The sequence below is a fragment of the Pinus tabuliformis genome, chromosome 1_1 (genome assembly GCF_031772625.1).
Source record: "Pinus tabuliformis cultivar Carrire ecotype Pingquan chromosome 1_1, CPIR1, whole genome shotgun sequence".
NCBI classification, from domain to species: Eukaryota; Viridiplantae; Streptophyta; class Pinopsida; order Pinales; family Pinaceae; genus Pinus; species Pinus tabuliformis.
The window spans coordinates 643,066,823-643,094,712 of record NC_142297.1 but is presented as its reverse complement, the minus strand read 5'-3'; the positions used below and the strand labels follow the sequence as shown (position 1 = coordinate 643,094,712).

The window sequence follows — 27,890 nt, the reverse complement described above, 5'->3', positions numbered from 1 at the left end:
TTGGTCAAGCTTTCAAGTGTGAGGGGAAGTTCTCAGAGTAACCAACCCATTCTTGAAAATATTCAAGGAGAACCCGCATGCGTTAAATTCTAAAGTCTCATCTATTTCGATTTGTCTTGTAGGCATGTTTTTAAGTTTTAGGCTCTTATTTATTGCATCAAAATCACATTAAAAAAATTATTTTTCACATATTGCACTTCATTTATCAATATATGGCTATTTCAAAGAGCAAAGTCATAGTTAGTAAAAAATGAGAGCTTTTTCATACTCTTTGGCCTAACCTCTTGTAGATTATTTTGTAACATACTTTGTAATTTCTTGAGCTAACATTTGTTGTTGTAGATTATCTCGAACTTGTTGTCTTGCAGCCACTTGCAAGGTTCATTTTTAGAAAACTACTTACAAGTTTGCATGCAAGACCTTGGGGCTTCAACTTCTAGATCATTTATCTCCCTTGGCCGTGAGCATCAAAGAGGTTTTTCCTCTCTTTTCGTCCCTAAAAAATCTGCATTTTGTTGAGCTTTTTGTGGGTCTCAAATTGCAGAAATTTTCAGCAAAAAACGATCTATGGCTTAAACCTAAATTGTGAATATTGTCTTTGGATTTTAGAGAAGATTTCATAGTTTTCTCCTTCTTATAATAACTAATAAAATTCTTGATTTTGAGAAAATGGGTTTTACCCATTGGTATCCCTGTCTCTCCATCTTTTGGAAAGGATTTGTGTTGTGATTTTATTGGTTTATTTTAATTTTCATGCATATCATATAATTGGGAAATTAACAAAACATGCATCACACTAATTTTGCATGCATTTAAATTTAATTTGCTACAAGCTTAAAGTCTTTTCACTTTCATAGCAAGTTCAAACTTTTGCATGCAAACATTTTTAACTTGAATCTAATTTGTCATGAATTTTGTTCCAAGTTTACTTAGGCTTCACCTTTAAGTACATCTCACATGCAATCAAGTTTTGGGCAAAACCTAAAGAAATATTTTACTTCATGTCAAACAAATAGTTTTCAAGTTAAAAGTTAGATTTCCATTTCTTTTTAGTTTACTTTTATTGTACAAACCCCAAGCCTCACAAAAATTTACCTCAAACTTAAGTTGAATAGACATTTTTAGGAACCCTCTACCTCGTGGACTCCTCACTGTGCTACCCAAATCTTTGGGCGAAGGTGAGGTCTGAGGATTGAGAGTTCAATTGCAATTTTACTTTAGAGTTTAATTAATAAAATAAACCAAGAGCATTTTTCATCACATTTACTTTATTTGCAAGTTTCAATTTTTTTTCTTTATGGTTTAGAGTCTCACATGCAACAACATTTCCTATTTTAAAGAAACATTTCCTTTCATGCAAGTACTGTAATCTCCTTTGCAACAAATTAATTTTGTTGTACTTGGAACATTGTCTACTTTAGCAAGCTCCATTTCATGTTTAATGATCATCATGTTCATGAATGGTTGATGAGTCTCATTTCTTTTTCAAGTACTCTTATTTCATGTTGCAAGGTTAATTGCATGTTGGTTTAACTTTCAAATCTTTCTATCATCTTGTTTATATTTAAATCACTAATTGTGAGTATTTTAGCAAGATATCTTCACATGCTCTGATTCATCAATTTGTTTATTTTAAAAGCATTTGTGTGTTTTGCATCTTGTGCTAACAGTTTCTTGTTTCATTTTTCAAGATTACTTTTGTTTTTCATTTCATTTAAGCAATTTTCATTTTAGAGCAATATTTTGAAGGCACTAGTTGTTTACATGTTTCATGCTTATCTCATATATTGATGGTTATTTCTGACATTCAATTTTCTTATAAATCTCAAGAAGTAATCTATCTCACTTTAACAATTCTCCTAGAACCTCACATTTTTAACTTAGTTTTCCTTTAAGGACCACCTCCCATAGCTAACCTAGGTGATAGCTTAAATGTAAAGAGTTGGGATTAGTGTGACAACCCCTTCTCTGAGTTCCTTGCCACCAACCACACCTTGTGGGGTTGAAGGATTTTCTCACTAACTTGTAGGTAGGTGTAGGCAGTAAATGATAAACAGCACACAAGATAATCAGGTTCTAAGGGAAAAAGGTGATTATTCTTTCTGCTAGGAACCTCAAGTTAGGAGATTAAGAACACCCAACTTCAAACATTCCATATGAGTGAAACACTCATGGTTAGTGCCATTTGACACTCATCACCATTCTTCACAGTGAAGAATATATAGCATGGTCCTACCTCTACTAATTTGGCATGTCCATCATCACTTGAATATTTAAAGTCAATAAACAGAAAAATGTTCACTACACACAACTTAACAAACTAACACGCATACCACCCCTTCCTCCATATTAGTCACTTCTTTTTGGCTTCATAATATGCAAGCTTATTTTATTTTGTCTAAACAGGTTTTTTGTTGATTTCTGAAAATTGACATAAAAAAGTCCCATACCTCCTCAATTTGAAGAGTTGTGGGTTAGATGCATTAGATATTTGTTTAGTGCATTCTATTATAAGTTTGGACTCACCAAAAATGCTTACCTTAGTTTGGTCAGATTTAGTAATCTTTTCAGCTCAAAAATCAGCACCTCCACTTCTGCTACATCATTACTATTTGAACTCCAGACCAAACTAGAAGTGCCGCTGAGCCTCCTTCTAACATATAACTTCCCATGTCCTATTCTTCCAAGGTTACCCTTTGAAGAATCATCAAAAAGAAGGGATGTACATTTATCCCAGCATAAGAAGAATGTTTCTTTTCTACAACATAAAAACCCTGTTCTATAATTAAAAAACTTGCTATCTCACATTGATTTAGAAGATTTGTCCTTGGTAACATATACACCACAATATACCATGATCCTTATGCCAATGGGGGAAACTACAAGGGATTGGTGCGTCTACTAACATAATGATTGATTGGCTGTGGGTTGAATATGCTTGCTTGCTCAGCCTTCCCCTCCCCTCTTTTCTGCTACAAAAATAAAATTCCTTAACCAGCAGTACACCACAGTATCTTTTTCACATCTTTCCGATTCGATTGAATGGATTTTTCACTTAGTAAGATTCAATTTTGGATTGCTTTGCTCCTTTACTCTTTTCATTTTCTCCAACAGCCATTGGATTTGGCATTAATCTCTCTTTAAATCTGAATTTTAATGTCTATATTTTGCTAGAGATACCCTCCTTAGGTCAGAAAAGCACTGACCTGGAAGAAAAGAGGAGTATTAAGGAAAGTGAAACTTTTCTAATTTAACCTCCCATGGGAAGTTTTCCTACGTACAACTTAGTGCAATAACAAGCACAATACAGAAAAGCAAAGTGCGTAACTTGTAATACAGGAAAAGATGGATGAAAGGAAAAAAATAGTAAGATGCAAAGCATGTAAAGTCATGTTAAGTAGCTTAACATACAAAAAAGGAGTCAAGATCCTTAAAGATTTGTGGAGGATAATGCAAACTCAAGATGGGTTCTCATAAAGTCAACATTTTAGAAAGACAAACAAACAATTGATACGCTAGCCTTTGATCGAAAATTACTGTTCTTTAATAAAATTATACGAGAAAACTTCTGCAAAGTGCCAAGTGTCATTTATGTAATGAATTATCTATATCTACAAGAGAAGATCCCAAACCTGATTGTATACCACAGATAATCAGTGGAATCCTTTGTTGTATTTATTTGATCAAGAAGACTATTAGAAGTGAAAACACCATCTCCCCAACCTCCAATTTTCTCCTTGAATGTCTCCCATTGCATTCCCTGATTCATATCGATAGGTTGCATCTCAACATTAGAAGTTTGAGCTCTAACCTGTGATGCAAGAGTTCACAAAACCTTTAGTGTCAAAAAAATAGAGTAATAAACCTAATATAAGCAAATTCCAAACCTTTACATGGTCAAATAGCAGAGTACATTTACATAAAAATAAAGAAACAATTTAACATTTTGACCATAATATAAATGAGGATACTTGCAGTTCACCTTCATATGCAATAAGTGGATTCAGTGTTAAGAGGTTCCTTTTGCAAAAGAGGTCTTGACCTTTCCAATTTTTTAAGAAAGGGTTTAGTCATTAAAATTTGAAATCCCAAAATGAAAGAACTATACCGATACTCAAGATAACAAAAAAGATCGATACCTGAGATACATGTCTCATGGACTGTAGTATATAAATGCAAAATGTATAACGGATCTCCATCATATGTCTAAAACAACACCAACAATAACAATGATACCCTACATAAATTAATAGTCTGACATAGACACATTGAATAAATGATATCAAAAGAAGAAATGGAAGGTAGTGCCCACTTCCCACAACCTAAGTGGTCTGTGTTTAGGATTTAAAAGCAATACCTCAGTAAAGGGACCTCTATTTTTTGTCCTTGATCAATAAAGAAAGTGAATAGAGGGAAATGTTGAGAAATATACCAAAGTTAGTCTCAGATCAAGATAACAAATTTCCTAACTCAACAGTCAAAGAATATGAAATATTGGTAGCCATTCAATCAATGAATCCAGACAAGGCCCCGGGCCTAGGTGACTTTATAGCCCACTTCTACAAGATAGCTTGGGAGGTTATTGAAGACAATCTTCTGAAGATGGTCAAAAAATCTATAATCATAGGGAAAGTCGGTGGGGTGGAGGTGGTGTCGAGGATTAATTCTACCTTCTCAGCCTTTATCTCAAAATAAAGGATGCCTCCTATTGCCTTTTTTATTATTATGACAGAATTGTTTGGAAGATGTTTGGATAATTATCGAAGAAGAGGTCACCTTTCCAGGATAGAAATCACATAGAGAGTCAAATCAGTAAGTCATTCCCAATGTGTAGATGACACGGTAATATTCCTAATTAGCCATGGCTAATTGGAATATTCAATTTTGTCAGATTTTTGCCTTCTATAGTTACTTGTAAATAAAAAATTGAGGACGAGGGACATAACTCACTTTTAGAATAAAAAGTCACTTCCTAGTAGCACAACGTTGTGACTTAAAGGGGGAACCAAGGGGGCCAAAGGGGGACGCAGAAATGGGGCCCATGCAGACACATGGAGGGTCTGCGCAGGAGGGAAGGAACACATGGCAAGAAGAGGATCACGCAGGAGAAGGTGAGCCTAGGGATTGTGAGAGGCAGAGGCTATAAGATAGAGAGGAACCCCCTCATTTTGGATTCATTCAGTTATGTGCATTTTGAGCTAGTCACTTCGGCTTCTGAGCACGCTGGCTGTTTAGCTAGTCTGCAGCACTGTTAGTGCATCGAGTGTCTCCGTTCGAAGATCTCACTCTTAGCCCCGAGAGACATCGAGTGCCTGCTCGGGCAAGGTATTTCCTTTGGTGTTTCAGCAGTAGTTTCATCAGCATTCTAGTAGCAGTTTTAGCAGCATTTTGGAGGATTGCGTAGCACTGGGAGAGGGACGCAGTTCTTTCTGGCAGCTGTTGGGGATTGGGGTTTGCAGGAGGATTTATGCTGTGTGAGTGAGCAGGGGACCAGCCCTTGCCTATTGGAGGATTTTGGCAGAGTTTTCAGGTGGAGTTTCAGGCAGAGTTTAGAGGGGTTTTCAGAGGCAGCGCAGAGCCTTGGAGGAACTGCGCAGATCCCCAGGAGGGTTATTTTCGGGGGTCGGCTATTCCAGGAAAGCTTTCTGGGTTTTTCTGGGTTTCTTGAGTAGAGCCCGAATCCAGAGTTTCAGCTTTTTTTGAGGAGGGGAGCAGCCCCAAATCATCATTTGTTTTCTAGCAGCAGCAGCAGCACAACAGCAGCATCCACGCAGAGAGGCCATTCTTGTCATTCTGAGAGTATTTCTTCACTTTCCTTGTGCAAGTCGAGGTGCCATCTGTCTAATCACCTCTTGTACTCATTTTATTGCCTAGTATAATAAAATGGCTTAGCATTTCTCGCTGCATTTCTTGTGTATCTGTTTCTATTTCCGGTTTACATTATTATATGTTGTTCCACTGTTATTTTATAACTTCTGGGTTATTATATCATTTGCACATATTTGATTGGAGTTTTGCTAGGGTTTGAGGAATATTCTGCGTTAGGAATATTACACTGGTATCAGAGCATAGATCTGGCTCAGCCTATGGAGCTAGCAATCTATGACACCGGGGGAAAAACCGTACATTTGTTACAGAGGTAGGAGATACAGAGACACTGGACGTAGTTTGGAGAATACCTACGGAGAGGGAGACTGTGTTCCGGTGGTGGACGCAGAACAGAGAGAGCCAATAGTGGATGTAGAACAGATGACCGACGAGGACGGGAAGAGATTTGCGGATATGCTCATCAAATCAGCGCAGGATCTGTCGAGGCAGATTGAGGTGATGGGGCAGAGATTCACGGCAGTAGAGGCCAAAAAGCGTGAGAGCCCACGAGTCTTTCAGATTGGTGAGGGATCTGGTGCATCCCATCACTTGCCAGAGCAGCGTGATACTGCGCAGCAAGTGGCCTCACATGCCCCTACATGCTCTACCATGCCCACTTTCTTAGGAGCAGACACAGGGGCCGTAGCCCAGCAGGAGGCAAAGCCCGGGCATACGGGCGATTATTTTTGCAGAGTACCAGGCCTATGGGCAGGAGTTCAGGGAAGCCCTCTCATTCGAAGATTTTGTTCAGCTCCAGCGGGATAGCAGACCCCGCGACCGTCACTGAGGGTACCGACATTACCATGATGGCGACACCCACCATGTAGCGAGTAGATTCCACTTGCCTACATTTGATGGCTCATCAAATAGTTCGGCAAAGTCTTGGGTGGAGAAGCTGGACATTTATTTCCAACTTAACCAAATGTCGAAGGCAGAGGCCATCAAGGTGGCAACATTGCATTTGGATGGCGAGGCCCAGGATTGGTGTTTTCATGGGATGGTTACACTGGGGCACTCCAGAGTGACGACATATGCCGAGTTTACCAGGAGACTGATGGAGCGATTTGATCGGAAGGATTCAAAGCAGCATTTTGTTGAGCTGACGAGGCTCAAACAGACAAGGAGCCCAGAGACCTACATTTCAGATTTCTTGAGGGTCTCCGTGATGGTGCCAGACCTATCCACGGCACGGAGGGTCTATATGTATGTTGAGGGGTTAGCAGAGCCACTTTGGGGTTTAGTCCGATCCACTAAACCAGCCACACTCCAGGATGCTATCAGCAGGACCCGAGACTTACAGGATGTCTTACCCAAGACCCGGGCACTTTACCCCCAAAGACAACCTTTTCAGTCTAAGGGGAAGGATGTGAGGATTCCACCTCCAAAGGGGAATCCAGGACGAGTATAGATCGAGGACGATGTCAAGAGGGAGCTGAAGAAGAAGCAATTGTGCTTCACATGTCAGGAGCCGTGGGCACCAGGGCATATATGTGCTGCTGGTAAAGCACATTTTATTGAGGTCTTCTCCGAGAGCAGTGGATAAGAGGATGACAAGGATGATGTGGAGGCAGGAGATAGCCATGCCATACAAGGACCTTTGCCTTCTCCACCGCCAGCAGCAGGTGGTGCATCTTTTGCACCTACCGGAGGGCCCTTGCAGCATTGCGAGGAGTTCCCAAGTATCTGACGCTACGCGTACGAGGGACAGTACGTGGCCAGTGGGTATCAGTTTTGGTTGACAATGGGGCAACCCACAACTTCATCGATGCACAGATGGTTGAGCGGAGAGGTATTCAGACAGAGCTTCGATGGGTCTTCAGTATTGGTCCCAGGAGATCAAACCATGACATGTGCTCGTTATGTTCCAGAGCTTTCAGTGACAATGAGCACCTACACATTGACTGACCACTTTTTCGTGGTCAATATTCCGGACACCAACATGATACTGGGTGTTCAGTGGCTTATTACTCTAGGGAAAGTCATGACGAATTGGAAGACCCTAGAGATGGAGTGGGATGATGAAAAGACAGAGAGGCATGAGAAGATACAGGGACAGCACACATATCCACCTCAGACTGTGTCGGCTCATCGGATGGAGGCAGTCTTCCGGAAGGGAGACATAGAGTGCGCAGTGGAGCTGCGAGCATCAGAGGCAGGCACTACAGGGCAGACGATACATCCAGAGATCCAGTCCATTCTTGATCGATATGCCATAGTGTTCGGAGAGATTCCACCAGGACAGCCACCGGATCGGGGGTTTGAGCACACTATCAAGCTTGAGCAGGGCATCCAAGCAGTGATCACCACCCCCTATAGGCACCCCAAGGCCTATCGGGACGAGATTGAGCGTGCTATCCAGGAGTTGCTGGCTCTTGGGCACATTCGACCGAGCACAAGTCCTTTTGCTTCTTCTATGGTGTTGGTGAAGAATAAGGACGGTACATTGAGGATGTGCATTGACTACAAGGCCCTGAACAAGAAGACCCTGAAGAACAGGTACCCCATACCCAGGATCGATAAGTTGATGGACGAGTTGAGGGGAGCATGATTCTTCTCAAAGATTGATTTGAGATCTGGGTACCATCAGATTTGCGTGAGGGAGCAGGACATTGTGTTGGTATTCTTCGATGATATTCTCATTTATAGCAAGACTTGGGAGGAGCATCTCCAGCACATTGAGACAGTATTGTGTATCTTACAAGAGCAGCAGTTCTATGACAAACTCTTCAAGTGTGAGTTTAGGTTGACAGAGATGTTGTATCTGGGACACATCATAGGGGTGGACGGAGTGAGGGTCCACGAGGAGAAGATCAAGGCCATCAGGGAATGGCCGGAGCCGAGAAACATGATGGAACTTCGAGGATTCATTGGCATTTGCACTTACTACCAGAAGCTCGTCAAAGGCTTCTCACAGCGTGTTGCACCCCTAATAGATTTGACGAAGAAGGGGCATTCAGTTGGTTAGATACGGCACAACGAGCCTTTGACAGGCTCAAGGAGGTTATGAGCAGTTGCCCAGTGCTTGCGTTGCTAGATTTTACATAGCCATTTGTCTTGGAGTGTGATGCGTCGGAGAGGGGATCGGCGCAGTATTGATGCAAGGAGGTCACCCTATAGCATTTGAGAGCCGGAAGCTCCTTCCGCACGAGAGGTTGTATTCTGTATACGACAAGGAGATGCTGGCCATCATGCATGCATTGGCTAAGTACCGCCAGCATTTGGTGGGTAATAGGTTCAGGGTGAGGACTGATCACAACAGCCTCAAGTTCTTTTTGGAGCAAAAGCAGCTACAGGAGAGGCAGCAGAAGTGGATTAACAAGATCCAAGCATATGACTTTGACATTGAGTATGTCAAGGGTAAGAACAAAGTGGTAGCAGATGCCCTTTCACGTAGACCAGCCACGTTGTCTCTTATGAGCTTGGATACCGATTGGAGGGCTCGACTCTTAACAGAGTACTCCAAGGATAGATTTGCATGTGAGGTTCTGGATGGGCAAGTGGTAGATGACAGGTACAGGGTGGTCGATGAGATCATCTATTACAGGCACCGGATCTTCTTGACTGAGGGATCTCAGCTCAAGAAAAAGATACTCCATGCATCACATGATTCCCCATTGGCAAGAAATCAGGGTTTTACCAAAACCTACAAGGCCATTAGGGAGAGGTTCTCATGGAAGGGCCTCAAGGAGGACATACTCCAACACATCCAGGAGTGCGATGTTTGCCAAGAGGAACAAGGGAGAGATGAGCCATCCCGCAGGATTATTGCAGCCTCTTCCCATTCCGAAGGGGAAATGGGAGAGTATTTCGATGGATTTCATCACAGGGTTACCCATATTACAGGGCAAGGATTGTATCTTTGTCGTCGTTGATCGACTGATAAAGTATGCACATTTTTTTGCCATATCCGCACACTATACAGCAGCACAGGTGGTCGATCTGTTCTTCAGAGAGATCTTCAGGCTACATGGTCTTCCTAAGACCATCGTCAATGACAGGGACCACCGTTTCATGGGCAGGTTTTGGCAGGAGCTTTTCCGGTTGGTGGGGACAGAGTTGACACCGAGTACCAGTTATCACCCACAGACGGATGGGCAGACAAAGATAGTTAACAAGTGGCTAGAGGGCTACTTGCGTAACTATGTCAGTGGGCAGCAACGAGCATGGTTGAGATGGCTGCATCTAGGGGAGTACTGCTACAATACTTCACATCACATGTCCATTGGTATGTCACCATTCTATGCCTTATATGGGTATCATCCTTTATCTTTTGCTGACGTGATGTTTGGTGATAGCAAGGCTCCTAGAGCCAAGATTTGGATCCAAGAGAGTCAGGATATTCTCCGAGCTCTCAAGGATAACATGGTTACAGCACAGAACCAACAGAAGTTGTATGCCGACAGAGGTCGGGTGGAGAGACAGTTCGAGGTAGGGGACATGGTCTACCTACAGTTACAGCCATACCGACAGTCGTCATTGAAGCAGAAGGGGGCTGAGAAGCTCAAGCGCCGCTTTTATGTGCCATACAGGGTGATACGCAGGATTGGACAAGTTGCATATGAGTGGGAGCTGCCCCAAGGCAGCAAGATTCATAATGTATTTCACGTATCATGCCTGAAGAAGGCATTGGGGCAGCAGGTGACGGTGACAGATGAGCTACCACCCATGGATGATGAGGGGCATTTGGTGTTGCAGCCGGAGGCTATTATTGATACCAGGGGGAGGCGGCTGCGGAGCAAGACGGTCCAGGAATCCTTGGTGAGGTGGAAGAATTTGCCGGATGAGGATGCCACTTGGAAGAGTGAGAATATCTTGCAGCATCCATCACTTCAGTTGCTTGAGGACAAGCAACATTTTGCCGGGGGAGACTATAATATTCCTAATTAGCCATGGCTAATTGGAATATTCGGTTTTATCATATTTTTGCTTTCTATAGTTACTTGTAAATAAAAAAGTGAGGACGGGGAACATAACTCACTTTTAGAATAAAAAGTGACTTCCTAGTAGCACAACGTTGTGACTTAAAGGGGGAACCAAGGGGGCCAAAGGGGGATGCAAAAATGGGGCCCACGCAGACACATGGAGGGTTTGCGCAGGAGGGAAGGAACACATGGCAATGGGAGGATGATAATTTTATACAGAAACATCCAAAACTACTCAAGCGTTGAGGACAACACCTTTTTGAAGGAGTGCGACATGTTAGGTCCCTATAATTAGTGATTACCCCATTACTATTGTGATTGTCAACCTTATTATTATTGTTGTGCCGCTATTGTCCCCATATTGTTGTTAGTGTGCCTCATAGAAGCCCACTATTGTTATTGTTGTGCCCCTATTGTCCCCATATTGTTATTAGTGTGCCCATAGAAGCCCACTATTGTTATTGTTGTGCCCTTATATTGTTATTGTTATGTCGGCTTTGATTATATTGTGACCCTTAGACTCCTATATATAGAAAGGAGGTTTTGTCAATATTATCATCCAAGAATTGTTCATTTGTGTAATGTAAAGGAGGTTGCCCCTCGAAGAGGCTGATTTTGAAGTCGTTGATGTATCTTTTATTCTATTTTAGGTGTTGGTTGCATAACACCCTTTACTTAGGATGATGACCATAACTTTAACATGTAATGGCCCATAACCCATGATTTAGGGGTCCCTTGAAAAGATATATGCATTTGTGCAAACAAGATTCAATTTGGCATCTTTATGGATTGATGCAACATTTTAGTGTAAAAATTTCTGTTTTCCCACCCCGGTTTTCAGTTTCACCTTATTTCTCCCATGTAGTTAAATGCCCATTCCCATAACCATACATTTAACAGACTGAAAAAAATAAATATGGCTGAAAACACAAATTCTGGAAATTTTTCAGAATGCTGGAAATTGCAGAAATAAAAATCAGCAATTAAAAACAGCCATTAAAACACTGATATTTTTGGTCAACTTGACCCTGGAAAAACCCCCTACAACTCTTGGGGAAAACCAGTTTGAGAGCTCTTCTTTATTTCTGAAAATTGTCTTTTTACAGTGAGAATTATTCAGCAAGCAAATTTACAACTTATCTCCTTTCCCGTGCCTCACAGCAATCTGGAAATTACAGCAAACAGGACAGCAATAAATGTTGTACGACCTCCGTTTTGTGTGCAGAAAAATCAGCAAACTGCTCCTCGATTTTTGTGCAAAAATCTGCCTTTCACTATGTGCTGAATCAGCTGTACAAATCTGCTCAACTGCTGCCTTGGAATGTGTGCCAAGCTGCTGTCTCCTTCTCCTTCCTGCTCAGAAATCTCTCTTGCTCTCCTTCTCCCAATCTGCTCATGAAAGAATGAATGACCTTTTCCTCCTTTAATATAACTCCAAGTGACTTTTGGGTGATCCAAGTGACTTTTGGGTGATCTCTAAATCCAATGGCAGAAATAGATTTAGATCAATGGCTGAGATTAAATGCTCATTTAAATCTCACTTTCTATTTTTTAATTCACCCCACTTTAATAAAGACCCACTTAGTCATTTATTTCCAAAGTCATTTTTCCTTTCTAATTTTTCATTGACTTTATAAAAGTCACTTTAAAATTAGACTTAATAACTTTATCACTTAAAGTCACTTTTAAATTAGATTTAACTTTATAAAATTATAAAGTCACTTTAGGAGAAAAATTAAATTCTTTTGGACACTTTTCCCTAGGCCAAAGATCAAAGCCTTAGGGAACCACCTGTCCTCCGGTACCAAATTTCAACACTCCCTTTTACCGAGGAAGGTGTTCCTCACCACACCCATATTGTCTCTGAAGTAGACATGCTTGCCCCGTGGTAAGGCTTTGGTAAGGATATCTGCAACCTGCTCATCAGTGGAAATATACTCAAGCTTCACAGCTCCCTTCTGAACATAGTCTCTGATAAAATGATATCTGATCTCGAGATGCTTTGACCTGTCATGAAATACTGGGTTCTCCGTGAGTTTAATGCAACTCTGATTATCACAGTAAATCACTGAAGGTCTCAACGGCTGACCAAATAAGCCAAACAACATCTTGCGAAGCCAGATAGCCTCACAACTAGCTAGACTGGCTGCCATATACTCTGCTTCCGCTGAACTCAGTGCTACTGACTGCTGCTTCCGGCTGAACCATGACACTATTGCTGAACCCAACCCAAAACAACACCCTGAAGTGCTCTTCCTATCAGAAGCACAACCTGCCCAATCAGAATCAGTGTATCCTGCCAATCTCACTCCATCTCCCTGCCTGTAGTCCAGACCATAATCCACTGTCCCCTGCAAGTACCGCAAGATGTGTTTTGCAGCCACCCAGTGAACCTTCCTAGGCTCACACATAAACTGACTCATCGTGTTGATTGCAAAACAGATGTCTGGTCTAGTGTTGACCAAATACATCAAGGAATCAATCAGCTGCCTGTACAATGTGGGATCCACCAACTCGGAATCCGAAGCATGAAGCTTCTTCCAGTTGGTGATCATCGGTGTCGACATGGGTCTACAATCCTCCATGTGGAATCTGCTAAGGATGTCCACAATATACTTCCCCTGCCCCAGGAAGAAATGCCCCTCCTCCTGCCACACCTCCAAACCCAATAAGTAATGCATCAAGCCGATGTCCTTCATCTCAAACTCCGCCGCAAGATCTCTCTTGCAGTGCTCTATGAGTCTCTCTGCACCTGTAATGATCAAGTCATCCACATACAGCACCAGAATGAGAGGCTCCTCACCAATCACAATAAGTAAAGGTTCGGATCTGCCTCACTCTTTGTGAAACCCATCCCCTGCAAGTATGCATCTATCCTGGAGTACCAAGCTCTGGGAGCTTGCTTCAGGCCATAAAGGGCCTTCTTCAATCTGCACACATGGGACTCCTTCCCATGCACCTCAAAGCCCTGTGGCTGCTCAATGTACACCTCCTCCTGTATGAAGCCATTGAGAAATGCGTTCTTCACATCCATCTGGTGGATCTTCCAACCCATCTCTGCTGCTATCGATATAATGGAGCGGATCGAAGTATATCGAGCCACGAGAGCGAAGGTCTCCTCATAATCAACTCCCTCTACCTGGGAGAACCCTCTAGCCACAAACCTCGCTTTGAATTTCTCAATGCTGCCATCTGCAGCATGCTTTACCTTGTAAAGCCATCTGGAAGTAACCACGGATTTGCCCTCAGGCCTCGGCACCACCTCCCAAACATCATTCTTCATGATAGAAGAATACTCCTCCTGCATGGCCTCTCTCCAGACCTGCTAGCTAGCTGCCTCCTCATAACTAGAAGGCTCAGAGTCAAGGATGCTGGTAACCATCGCCATATAACTACAAAACCTCTCAGGTGGTCTACTCTCTCTGACTGGCCTCTTTGGCTCAGCAACAAATGTGGCATCTCTCAAGGTGTCCTGAAGCCACTTGGGCTTCCTCTTCCCTGAGCATGCTTCTCCCATAGGAGAATGAAACTCCTCCTCATCACCATCAGTAGCCTGAACTCCTGACTGTCTGTCTGCTGTCCTCCTGCCTGCACCTGAACCTGTAGAAGCTGAGGTACCGTGTGAACTGTCCATCAGTGGACTCCCTAGTGAATTGCTCTGTGAACTGCTCTGCATGCTGCCCGGAGCACCACCCCTCTGGCTCGGCGAGCCACTGCTCACTGATGGACCTGACATCCTCATAGATGTACCTCCGGATCCTCCTGATCCCTGCCCACTGGATCCTTGCGACTGACTCAACTGTTGCTGAGGGTCTGGCTGATCCAGATACTCTAACTCCCGTGACCTCCTAAAGGCCCTGTCCTCCTCGAACTTCACATCCCGTCTGACAACAACTCTCCTCTGTGCAGGAATGTAAATCCGAAAGGCCTTTGAGGTCTCACTGTAGCCCACAAAGATACCCTTCTCTGCGGTGGGCTCTAGTTTGGTCCTCTTCTCCTTGGGTATATAGGAGTATGTAATGCATCCAAAGATATGAAGATGACCAATGTCAGGCTTCTTCCCAGAGAAAGCCTCCTCCGGAGTCATGTGCCCCAAGGCACGATGCGGACTCCTGTTCTGCAAGTAAACAGCTGTGTTGCAGGCCTCTGCCCACAAGAACAATGGCAACCCCTGATCATGTATTATGGCTTTGGCAGCCTCTATGATGGATCTGTTCTTCCTCTCCGCAACCCCGTTCTGCTGGGGGTTGTAAGGAACAGTGAACTCCCTCCTAATGCCTTCCTCCGCACAATAGTCAACAAACTCTCAAAGGGTGTACTCTCCTCCATTGTTCGACCTCAAGGACTTGATCTTTCGACCTGTCTGAGTCTCCACAAGAGCTCTGAACTCCTAAAACCGCTTGAAGACCTCACTCTTGGTCTTCAAAAAATAAATCCAGGTCCTCCTGGAGTGATCATCAATGAATAAAACATAGTACTCATATCCACTCAAGGAAACATGAGACATCCGACCGCTCACATCGGAATGAATCAAATCAAGTATCCCCGTCGCTCTGCTGTCACTGCTGGGTAAAGGGGATTTGGCAAACTTGCCCATCGCACAACCTCTGCAAGTATCAAAGTGATCAGTACTGAAATCTGGCACACCTGTAGTGATCTCCCGCAATGTCCTCAAGGCTCCATGATACATATGTCCCATCCTGCGGTGCCAAATCTCACACAGCTCAGAACTGCTAGCTCTGCTGTCGGTACTACTGCTCAATGCCAAAAGGGGCTGAAATGCAAACTTGTACACCTTTGCATGGCGTACACCTATCACTCTAGCTGAATCAGCTGGAGTGCCCCCGGGATACATCAACACCTGTCCTCCCCTAAACAGTTCCTCATATCCTCTGTCCTCCAAAGCTGAGACGGATATGAGGTTCTTCCTCATCCCTGGCACATAAAGAACCTCTGACACCGTCAAGGGAGGTTTGGACTCCCTCTGAAATGTCACTGTCCCCACCCCGACTGCTCTAACAACTCTGTCATCACCGAGTACTACCTCAATATCAGTGCCACTCTCTGAAAGCTCTGAGAAGTACTCCCAGACTCCTGTCATGTGACGTGAAGCCCCACTGTCCACATACCAGATACCTGAAGATGCTCCGCTAATCGAGGGAAAATCATGCTCCCTCTGAACCTGTGTGGCAGGTGATCCTATACTAGAGGACTCACACGTAGTGAACGCAAACTCTCGGTCAAAACGACCAGCAAAGTCCTCAATCTCTGCTGAAGCTGCCACGTCCTGGTTCTTCCCCTTCTTCTTCTTCTTCTCCGGACACACAACTGCATAGTGTTCCATCTTTTGACAATTCCAACACTTCACCTTGGAATAGTCCTTCTGTGAGTTACCCTGTTTACCTTTACCTTTGCCTTTGCCCCCACCACTACTTGTGGAAGCCTGCTTCTTCCCTTTGCCTTTCTTGCCTCCTGCCACCAGTGCTACGTCCTCATCCTGCTCAACTGGCTTGGCTGCCCCAAGCTGTCCTTTACTGATCTCTGTCTGAATAAAATCATCCCAAAACCTCTCCCACGTGGGAAGGGTCTCACGTGCACAAACCCCATCAGCAAAGTTCAACCATGAACGGGGGAGGCCATTCACTGCAATACGCACCAACTCAGTGGATGGAATGGCCTCTCCAATCGCTGCCAACTCATCTCTCACATTGGTAATCTTTGTGAGATATCCAGCTGCACTATCATTCCCCATCTTAATTCTTCAGCTTCTCCTTCAGGACCATCTTCCGGTTCTCATTGGTACTCTGGTAGAGATTGGACAATGCTGTCCACATCTCATGGGCATTGCTCTTTCCTCTCACATGAGGAATGCAATGGTCTTTGATTCCGTCTAGAATCAGCCTCTTACCCTTATTGTTCTTTTTATACTCAGCCAACTGAGTAACATCAGTGGGCACAACAACAGGGTTTTGTGCGGTATGCACCATGATATCCCAGACTTCTGCCTCCTCAAAGATACTCTGCATTCTCTCCTTCCAAACGCTGTAATTTATATGCCCATCCAGCCTATCCTCCACCCTCAATCCCAATGACATCCTGCTGTCCTAAAACTGAAAAATAGCACTGCTGTAGTAAAGATAAAACTGCTGTTTATGAAAAAATCAGCGTGCTGGAATTTTCTGAGTGAAAAATCAGCAACTGTAATTTTTCCTTTTGCTGTCCCAAACTGCCCTTCAGCACTCAAGCTCCGATACCATGTAAAAATTTCTGTTTTCCCGCCCCGGTTTTCAGTTTCACCTTATTTCTCCCATGTAGTTAAATGCCCATTCTCATAACCATACATTTAACAGACTGAAAAAAATAAATATGGCTGAAAACACAAATTCTGGAAATTTTTCAGAATGCTGGAAATTGTAGAAATAAAAATCAGCAATTAAAAACAGCCATTAAAACACATTAAAACACTGATATTTTTGGTCAACTTGACCCTGGAAAGACCCCCTACAACTCTTGGGGAAAACCAGTTTGAGAGCTCTTCTTTATTTCTGAAAATTGTCTTTTTACAGTGAGAATTATTCAGCAAAAAATCAGCAAGCAAATTTACAACTTATCTCCTTTCCCGTGCCTCACAGCAATCTGGAAATTACAGCAAACATGACAGCAATAAATGCTGTACGACCTCCGTTTTGTGTGCAGAAAAATCAGCAAACTGCTCCTCGATTTTTGTGCAAAAATCTGCCTTTCACTATATGCTGAATCAGCTGTACAAATCTGCTCAACTGCTGCCTTGGAATGTGTGCCAAGCTGCTGTCTCCTTCTCCTTCCTGCTCAGAAATCTCTCTTGCTCTCCTTCTCCCAATCTGCTCATGAAAGAATGAATGACCTTTTCCTCCTTTAATATAACTCCAAGTGACTTTTGGGTGATCCAAGTGACTTTTGGGTGATCTCTAAATCCAATGGCTGAAATAGATTTAGATCAATGGCTGAGATTAAATGCTCATTTAAATCTCACTTTCTATTTTTTAATTCACCCCACTTTAATAAAGACCCACTTAGTCATTTATTTCCAAAGTCACTTTTCCTTTCTAATTTTTCATTGACTTTATAAAAGTCACTTTAAAATTAGACTTAATAACTTTATCACTTAAAGTCACTTTTAAATTAGATTTAACTTTATAAAATTATAAAGTCACTTTAGGAGAAAAATTAAATTCTTTTGGACACTTTTCCCTAGGCCAAAGATCAAAGCCTTAGGGAACCACCTGTCCTCCGGTACCAAATTTCAACATTTAGTAACTTCATGCTTTTCAAGGATGTCATTGGAGATCCATATTACAAAAAAGAGGTGATGTATTAGTCTTTCATTGAGGTATTCGATCCTCATAAAAATATTGTTTTTATAGAAACAAAAGGGATTATATTGACATTAATTCAAAATGCTAGCCAATGATTGTAACCAAGGTACATCTTGAATCAGGGGAATTGATTTTAGTGTGGTTTAATGATTTGTTGATGCCAAAATTGAGAGTAGATATTGTGCCTCTTCTATCTTTACTACATGCATTAGCCCAAACATAATCCAAAATTGTACTGGTATGTAAAATTGAGAACTCAATCATTTGACAAGAACAATAGAACAATTTGTTATCAATAATTCCCCAATTCCTACCCATATAGGGCTGATTGCTTCATTAAAGAACTCATTTGTAGGGACATATATTTTTCTTATTGAATGGGAGTTCTTACTCTAGGGACATATATTTTTCTTATTAAGGGTGGGGCATGAAGTTTAAAGGGCTGTCAATATCCCTAGAGCAAGAACTCATCTTGCATGCCCCAAAGTTTTTATAATCCTTTGCAGCTACAACTTGACTAAAGAGGTGGTGTGTTGTTAGTGGCCACCATTTGTAAGACAGAGTTAAGGCCTTGCAAGGTGTTTTAAATTGCCTATGCATGAGTTGTAAGGTTCTTGCCTTGCTCATTCATCAAGTTCTTGATAAAAACCAACTTAGCTTGGATTTGCTTTGCTTTTAGCATATGATGCATCCTGTCCTTAAGTCTGTGCAACTTTCCTCGATGATCATTTTCCGAATGATAAAAATTAGCCTGAAGATAATGTAAATCCTCATGCCATTTGTCAATATGAACATGAGGAGTAGTTTTGATGCACATTGGGAATGTAAGCCTTTTAGAACTAATAACTCGATGACAAAAACATTAGAGTGAGTAGATAAGACTCCTTCTTCTTCCATTTATAAATAAATCCCACCAAGTGGGTTGTCCTCGAGCTACTGGGTATGTTATTTGCAAGAATCTCTTGATCTCATTGAAATTTGAGAGGGAGTCGTTAGTGTTGGAATGACCCTTATTTGTGACCAATTGCATCTGTAGAACTATGTCTATTATTGGAGTCATAAGATCCCTCAAGTGGTTGTTGCCATTGCTATACTTTATTGTCACCAAAGGTCCCCCTTGAAATTTCCTTGCTCCTCCAATGTAGTGTCGATGGTTGGAGTGTCTTCGAGCTTGGACATTCCTATTTTATGCTACCAACCTCCAATTAAGAGGGAGTTACCTCAATATATTGTGACTTGATCTCTCTTTGACATGTTTATCTACTCGGTCCTCCATGTTCGTGTTGATTTCTGGTAGCATCAGATGTGCTCTTAAGTCTCAAATTTTGCAGGGAGGCTTAGACACATGCATTTTCCAATACCCAGAAATCATTTTGGGAAATTCCACCCGAAGAGTTTTATTAAATAAATTAATTATTTTTAATGAGACCTTAAGTCTAGACTTAAGAAAATAAAATAATTAATGGGTATTAATCTAACTCTGGGTGTAACTTGTAGAAGAAGATGAGGATCATGCAAAAATGATCTTAGCTATTGATTAGCTTCTAATCTAGGTTGTTGAATGTCAACGAGGAGATTATTTAAGGAAGCTTGAGGGTCATTTGGAAGACACACAAAGTGAGTTCAAAAGTTCGATTTTCTGAAGCAGAGCAGCTGCCGACAGAATTTTGATAGTGAGCTTTTGCAGAGAGGGGTAGAGGGAGTTTGGCTGAAGGATCTTCTCCGGAGCCAAGGATACTTAGCAGAGAGGTAGAGGGAGTTTGGCTGAAGGATCTTCTCCGGAGCCAAGGATACTTAGCAGAGAGGCAGAGAGACACATAGAGGAGGTAGCACAGAGGCCAGAGAGGGTAACACAAAGCCAGGAAGGGCTCATGCAGGCCCCACACAATGTAGTGCATCAATTTCCAATGCAAAGGTCCGAATTTGCTGAGGAAGCTGACGTTTCTGAGCCGGGAGGGCTAGAAAAGGCTTTTGAAGGCAGATCGATTCTCAGTTGAGTTGACGTAGTGACTTAGAGGCTGATGCAGGGCCCAACGCAGGGGCAATGTAAAAGTAGTCGGGGAACTCACAGTTCAATTGCCGGGACTTGCAGTCTAGAGTGAGGTAATCTCACTAGTTTCTTTTGCTATGTGATTTTCTTTGTAACTAGATTGTCAGGAGGGCATCCAGTAGTTGTATTCAGAAATACTTTAGCTTAATAACAAAAACCCTCAGATCTGCTGCATTGGTTTTCCCGCATTGGGTTTTTCTGGGGACATTTGTCCAAAAATAACTGTGTCAACTGTGTTGTATCTTTATCTATTGTTCAGTTTCTTGTTTCAACAGTTTATTTTAATGGTGTAGACTACAGTGTATTTCTTTGGATGTTTGCCGTAGAAAACTGCAAATAACTTGTTCATATTAACAAGTAGGAGAAATATCATCAGTGCTGCAGTAGGAATTGTTGGGTTTAAGGAATTTTCACAGTTCCTACTAGCATTGATGTGATGTGACTTGTGTTAGAGTCGGTCTAGTAGCCCTCCACCAGAGATCAAAGCTCTTTGCATTTCATGATTAGGTGTCCCATCAGTGTGTTCATGTTGCATTCCATTAGGCATGCCATAATCCCGGTGGAGGGAGTTTGTGTCTTTTATTCCCCTCCTGTTTGGCACTGTTGGTTCAGGTTTGTTTAAGTTAGTAAAATCTTCAAAGGGTCATTCATTTTGCTTTAAGTTTCGAGGTCTTAGGTCTAGGGTTGAGTCAATTTTTGTCTTGAGAGGTCATAAAGGACCAGCAGGCCAGAGGGATGTCCTTCATAAAACATCATTTCAATAATTCTCACTATTGTACAGCTAAATTTTCACCTTGTTTTCAAAACTCTGTTTTTGAAAAACAAAGGTCATTATCTCATTTTTTGTAAAAATTCTCAAAATTTCAAATTCTCCAAATGTCGAAGCGCAACCTTGGTCTCCTTTGCCAAAGCATCTTAGAAGCTATCCCTGCAAAAATTTTCAGAAGAAATCATCATTTCAACCAATTTTTCAAAGAAAGGAAACCAAAAGTCAGAGCCAATTAATTCAAAAAAGTGTCAACACTCAAACATTATAAAGTGGGTTTTGAGGCAAGTAAAAATCTAAAGGAAACCTATAAAAGCACATTACTCTTCATTAGCAACTCATTTGCCTCTCACAAGCTAAGTGAATCCTTGCAAAGGCGATTTCAAGATTTCTTGGGCAAATTGGGCAGTTTCAGAGGCGCGCTACGCATCAGGGAGAGCGCGCTACGCGTCAGGATGCCTTTCTCAGAACAAATTTTCACGTGCGCTACGCGTCAGGGGCGCACTACGCGTTAGGCTGCCTTTCTCAGAACAAATTTGCACGTGCGCTACGCGTAAGAGGCGAGCTACGCGTTGGGCGAGGCGCGCTACGCGTTGGGTTTTTCGCTCAACAAATTGTCAGCAAGCTTTCAAATCCACTTTTCTCTCAAGCAAATTGCAGGTAGGCCTCTCCTCCATGGCTAGATTTGGTTTTGCAAGATGAATGAGAAATTAATATGTTTAAATGCCATGAAAATGATAAGTCAAAACCCTACATTGTTGTGGAAGATTTAAAGTCTTAATGGTGCTAGGGTTTCAAATTTGTTTTGCTGTCCAAGGTTGCCCATTTGTGATCCCTCTTTTCCCTCATTTTCATCAACATTCTCCTTCAAATTTTCCAATAAAATTTCATAATTCTCCTCTCTAAAATCCCTAAAACCTACTAAATTCCCAAACCCTACTTCACCTTAAAATCCCACAATTTTGTGATTTTCCATGTTGCCTTCCCTAAATTCCTTCTTTATGTTTATTGTCCCTAATTCCCTCATGTTCCCCTATCCCTAACAATTCCCTTGTATTTATGTCCCCTTGGTAACAACATTTGCAAAAGTCAAACAACAGTTAATTGGGTGCAAAGTCAACAATACATTTCAGCCATCTTGCCTTCAAAACCATGTCAGAAACCGAAACAGACTACCAGCAGAGTTATGACAGTGATTCAACACCGGAGGTAGAAGTACCAAGGAGGCATCACAAGGGTGGTAAGGGTGGTCGGCATGTCAGGGAGGAGCCCACTTCTTTGGCTCAGTTGCAAGCTTGTCCACTTGCAATGACATGTTTTCAGTATCAATCATGCTTCGGATATTGTGAGAGGATCTCACAAATTCAACACCACAGAGAACTAGTCCGCTTGTTTGTCCTACATTTGAACAATGGTCATGTGAACCTTGCAGGAGTGGATTTCACCATATCACCTGAAATTGTTGCTCAAGCCACCGGGATACCAAATGTTGGGGAAGAGTGGAACAAGCGCCAGCAGCTAGACAGATTTCATTATCAACCATATATCAAACCCGGGTGCATGAGACACCTAACTGCTGTTTTTCCTTTCAGATTCCTAAGGGATGAGTATGCACCTTTGATGAGGCTCATTATGCGCTATTTCACTTGTGAGGGCAGATTTTCACGTTTATATTCGTACCATATCCGTTTGTTGATGCATTTCACCCGGGTACGAATGATGAACATTCCATTTTTCATGTGCCGAAATATAGAGAAGATGGTGCCTGTAGTGCAAAGGAAGAACCCCGCACAGCAACACAAAAGTATATATCATTATGCACTGATCGAGATCATAGTGATGCATCAGTTGGCACAATAGGGTATTGCTTGGGAGGATTTCATTTCTCGCGACTTCTTCATGGTGCCACAGCCACCTCCCGAGATTGTCCATGATGAGGGAGGGCCTTCACATTAGTTTGACATTCCTGATCCCGAGCATGTCAGCGCTCCTTCATATGTTACATATCAGAGAGGCCACAGGGCCTTATTTGCATCTGCACTGCGAGTATTATCTCCACACCACGTGGAAGGGGCCTCGCTTTCGACAGCAGCACAGGTACAAGAGAGAGGCAAGCAACCCATGATTGATGAGGGGCCATCAGGTGATCCAGACATAGATATTATTGACCTTGATATCAACTCTCCTAGCTTAGAGCTAAAGGAGATCATTCAGCAACAAAAGGCTGAAAATGACTTGTTGCAGCAAAAGTTGGAAATGGCAAATTGGACAATCACATACTTAGAGCAGCGCAACAAGCAGTTAGAGGATGAACATACTCTTGATGAGTTGCGGAGGATCCGAAAAGACCGGAACTTGGCTCGCAAGAGACCCGGTGATTTGACACCTAGTGAGCAAGGGTCTATGCTCATTCGGGTGAATACTCATTTAAAGAAGTTGCTAGCCAAGGCAAACAGGGACAAAGATATGCTCCGCCACATGAAGAATCATTATTGGGCCCGTATGCATGTGTGCAAAGCGAAAATGAAGGTACTTAAAGCACGCTTAGCCAAGGCACTAAAACGGAGGAAAAGGCCCGATCCACTTCAGATTTTGGCTGAAGCCACCTTGAAGGAGCATGGTGCTCAATGATACACCTCCAGCTCAAAATTCAGGAAATTTGGAGCAATTTTGGTCAATTTTGAATTTTTTTTTGCTAAAAACAGGTTTTTGCCCTCAACGCGTAGCGCGCCGCGCGCTACCCTGAAGTTGGGGAGGTCCATTTCACGAAAACTCAGCATTTTTGGATTTGTCATGACAAATTACACTTTCTCAGCCACTGCCAAGACATTTCATTGAGGTTTGGGCCCTCAAAAGGTCAAAAAACAAGCAAAAAATGACCTTCTGCCACTTTTTGGACACACAGGAAGCAGTCTTGGGAGATTGCATTTTTGGAGGGGCAAATGGCCACCAAATTGAGAAATTCCACTTGGACTGGAGAGTAGACATCCAGACCTTTCCAACAAGCCCACTTGTGCCTCATTTGGATGTCGGGAAGTGCCCCAAAAGTGGGCTCAAAGGCGCGCTACGCGTTGAGAAATGGCGCGCTACGCATCAGGACATTTTCTCAATTTTTCACCTTCAGCTCAGGAAAACGCAGCATTTGACCAGTTTTGACTTTTTGGTGGGATTTTTCATCCTCCTTGATGTAATTTTATGTTGACAAGACACTTTTTTACCTATGCTAGAAGATTTATTCATAAAATAGCAAAAAATTAATGAATGAATTGGTTTCCTAGCTTATAGAGGCAAGTTGTTTTGATTGCCTAGATTGTAGTGTTCAGTTTAGAATTGGTTGAAACAGCTCCTAGGATGATGAGCTCAACCCCTAGAGGCAAGGGAATGTGTTAGCTTGCCTATATTATGTATTTTCTTAGTCATTTTCATGGTTGGACTCTTGAGGGATAAGCTTAGACTGTATTACTCTTTGTATCTCTGCAATTTTGGCAAAGGAAAGACCAGGGTTTTGCAGCACTATTTGGGATTCCTGTGGTGATTTGTGTTGATGGTGTGTTTCTCTCATGTACTTGTAAGTTTGTTATGTGTATCATTTTCCTACTCTTCTCTTCTGCAAATTAAGTAAATGAAGTGTTAAGGTAGAATTCATGGTTTCTATGCTCTGCCTTTAAGTTTGCTTAATATCTATGTTTTCATCTGTTTAAGGAGAACTCTCGATGCTTTCTTGCTCTCCTTAGCTCCTCACCGGTCATATCTATCCATTCACTTATTTCAAAGGCATCAAGACAATCTCCTACCTTGCCCCAAAAAGACCTCTGCAAAAACTGTGTCTCATCCCCGCACCCAAAATTGCCGTGCTCAGTTTTCCAACAAAACCCTAAAAATTTAAAATCAAACTTTCCCTATCAGTTTACTAGCCTAAAATCAGTGTTCTTTATTGGTCATCTCAGCCCTTTGAAGACCTTTTGCCGAGATAGACCCGGAGAGAGCCCTCTCCTGTCCCCGTAGGGCTAGCTACGAGGCTAAGTGGTTTGATGTTGCCTTGGATTTTGTCTTTTTCAGCCTGAGGCCAAATTCAAGCGCTAACAACTTGCTTTCCTATGCTCCTTAACAATTGATGTATGACATCTATCTAATCATGGTTGAGGAAGTTGCACTTGTTGACTTGTGATCCCTTGCATTTGCTTCTATGAGATGCAATTATCACAAAGAATTAGGGGGGCTTCCTCTGTTTGTACTCTTGGCTCTCCTCAAAGAGCTAGTTTCTGGTTTTCTTAGCCATCAACCATTGACTAAAATCGTTGAAAACATGATGGAAGATGGCCTGAAAAAACTTCTATGATATTAGTTTGCTTCTCATTATAACGTTTTTTATCTTGACATATCTGAAGTCATGTTCTCCTTGAATGGTGCTTATGATCAATGTTAAGTAACTAATTTCTTGGACCTTTGCTTGAGATATTTCTTCTACAAGCTTCATCCCCTTCCAAGTTGCTAATGCCTATTCAAAATTGTTGAAGGTTTTGTGGATTCCCCTAGAGAACTCTAGAAAAGGTTTTCTATTAGGGTTGAAAACAACTGTCCCTGCCCTTGTTGGGTTTGGGTTGCCCTTTGTAGCATCATCAAGGAATACACACATGGAGTCATCCATGTTGATCCAAGAGTCCAAGTCTTTAGTGTCAAAATGGATATTTCATTGAGATCTACATATTTGTAGTGAGAGGGAGGCCATATGCTAATTCCCATTTTTGAAACTACTCTGCCTTCCTTGGTGACAATTTTATATTGGTATCTTTGATTTGGACATTTGAGAGTAGATAGTGTTGAAGAAGGTTTCTTGTTTCTTTCATTATCCTAGGGAGGTTTTCCCATGAGCAGTATCTCATCCTAGACATATTTCCCATGACATATTATGGGAGGATGTGCCAAATTTTTTGAACCACCTACCTGTTCTTAAGAGAGCAGTATAAGATGATTAGCAATGGGATAGTACCTTATCTCTAATGACTAAGAGATAAGGGTGACTTGTCTCTATTAGGATTGAAAGTTGAAACCCATAACTCATTTGTTATTCCATACTTGAAGAAGAGATGAGGGATGAATTCTTCATCCTAGTGGCACATGAGACACTGAGAGGGACCCATGTATCTGATGTGAGGACTTTCTATCACGAATGGATTGTTATGAACTAGAAGCCATTGGAAGGTGTTTGTTTTTGGTACGGTTACTCTATCTCAAATTTTCTCCCAATAGTTCTTCAAGGGGGTCTCGTCTACATTATATTTTAGCTTCATGTATCCTTCCTTTACAAAGTAGAATCTAGAGTCCCCCCAAGTGCAGAAATCATTCATATTTGTAAGCATAGGGGTATTCCATTTCAGATTTCTATAGTGTAAATTGAACTTTGGGGAGATATAGGGGGTTGGTGATTCTCTTGCTTTGTTTCCATCTGCTCCAAACATTCTTATTTTCCTTCTACAGGGAAAGGTTGGCTAGACTAAGAATACCATGGGAACTAAACTAGTCCCGGAGGTCAATGATTAAATGTTGAATTATCTTGCCTTCTTGATATATCTTGTCGTCTAGGTGATTGTGGGTACTCTCTTTGGGGTTCAACCCTTATGGTCTTGTATAAGGGGGAGAATATTTGAAAGGGCTTTCCATATCTATTAGGCACATTAAAATACTTTTCTTGAATACTTCTACTATTAGGCACATTAAAATATTTTTTGGATTGGATCTATTTCCATGGTGTGTGTTCCCCAATTATCAAATTCCAAAATATTTTCACTCCTAGAGCTTGGTTTAGTGATGGTAGATTTTGATACCACATCCTTCCAAGTACTGAGTTTTACTTTGTGCTGTGCAACCAAGGAAAACTTATTTTGGTGGTTCCACTTCAATCGTCCCACTTTTCTAGAGTGAAATATATTATACTGAGTTTTTCCAAATTTCTCAATACCCGAACTAGCACTGCCACAAAAGAGCACTGGTAAATGGGGAAAGAGTGAAGAACGGATTTTACCAACACAATCCCTTCCTTAAGGTTCAAGTTCAACTGATCTAGAACCCTAGTAACCAATCTTCACTTTTTGTCCCCAATACAGGGTCTCGTTAGGATGAGTATAGTTTTCCTCATAAGATAGGAGCCCCAGGAAATAGATTGTTTTCCGGTTTCTTCCATCTAGAAGTAAAGTATTTGGAATTTTTTTCCAATGGTGAATTAGAGACATTCTATTTTAGTAAGGTGTCTGTAATATTCTTAACCCAAAACATTCCTCAAACCCCAACAAAACTCCAATCAAATATGTGCAAATGATATAATAACCAAGAAGTGATAAAATAACAGTGGAACGACATATAATAATGTAAACCGGAAATATAAGCAGATACACAAGAAATGCAACGAGAAATGCTAAGCCATTTTATTATACTAGGCAATAAAATGAGTACAAGAGGTGATTAAACAGATGGCACCTCGACTTGCACAAGGAAAGTGAAGAAATACTCTGAGAATGATAAGAATGACCTCTCTGCGTGGATGCTGCTACTGTGCTGCTGTTGCTACTAGAAAACAAATGATGATTTGGGGCTACTCCCCTCCTTGAAAAAAGCTGAAACTCTGGATTCAGGCTCTGCTCAAGAAACCCAGAAAAACCCAGAAAGCTTTCCTAGAATAGTCGATCCCTGAAAATACCCCTCCTAGGGATCTGCGCAGTTCCTCCAAGGCTCTGCGCTGCCTCTGAAAACCACTCTAAACTCTGCCTGAAACTCCACCTGAACTGCCAAAATCCTCCAATAGGCAAGGGCTGGTCCCCTGCTCACTCACACAACATAAATCCTTCTGCAAACCCCAATCCCCAATAGCTGCCAGAAAGAACTACGTCCCTCTCCCAGTGTTGCACAGTCCTCCAAAACACTGCTAAAACTAC

General features: G+C 42.0%; 1 protein-coding gene across 1 annotated transcript in view; it reads right to left on the bottom strand.

The window, feature by feature from the left end:
- LOC149214987 (beta-galactosidase 3-like) overlaps positions 1-27,890 on the bottom strand; it is a 189,852-nt gene that overhangs the window by 95,324 nt on the left and 66,638 nt on the right. Inside the window, exons 7-9 of the mRNA XM_089389578.1 lie at positions 4,140-4,206; positions 3,972-4,042; positions 3,633-3,811 (exon numbers count right to left, since the gene is read on the bottom strand). Coding sequence (XP_089245704.1) covers positions 3,633-3,811; positions 3,972-4,042; positions 4,140-4,206 — 317 coding nt within the window. The remainder of the gene's footprint in view (positions 1-3,632; positions 3,812-3,971; positions 4,043-4,139; positions 4,207-27,890) is intronic.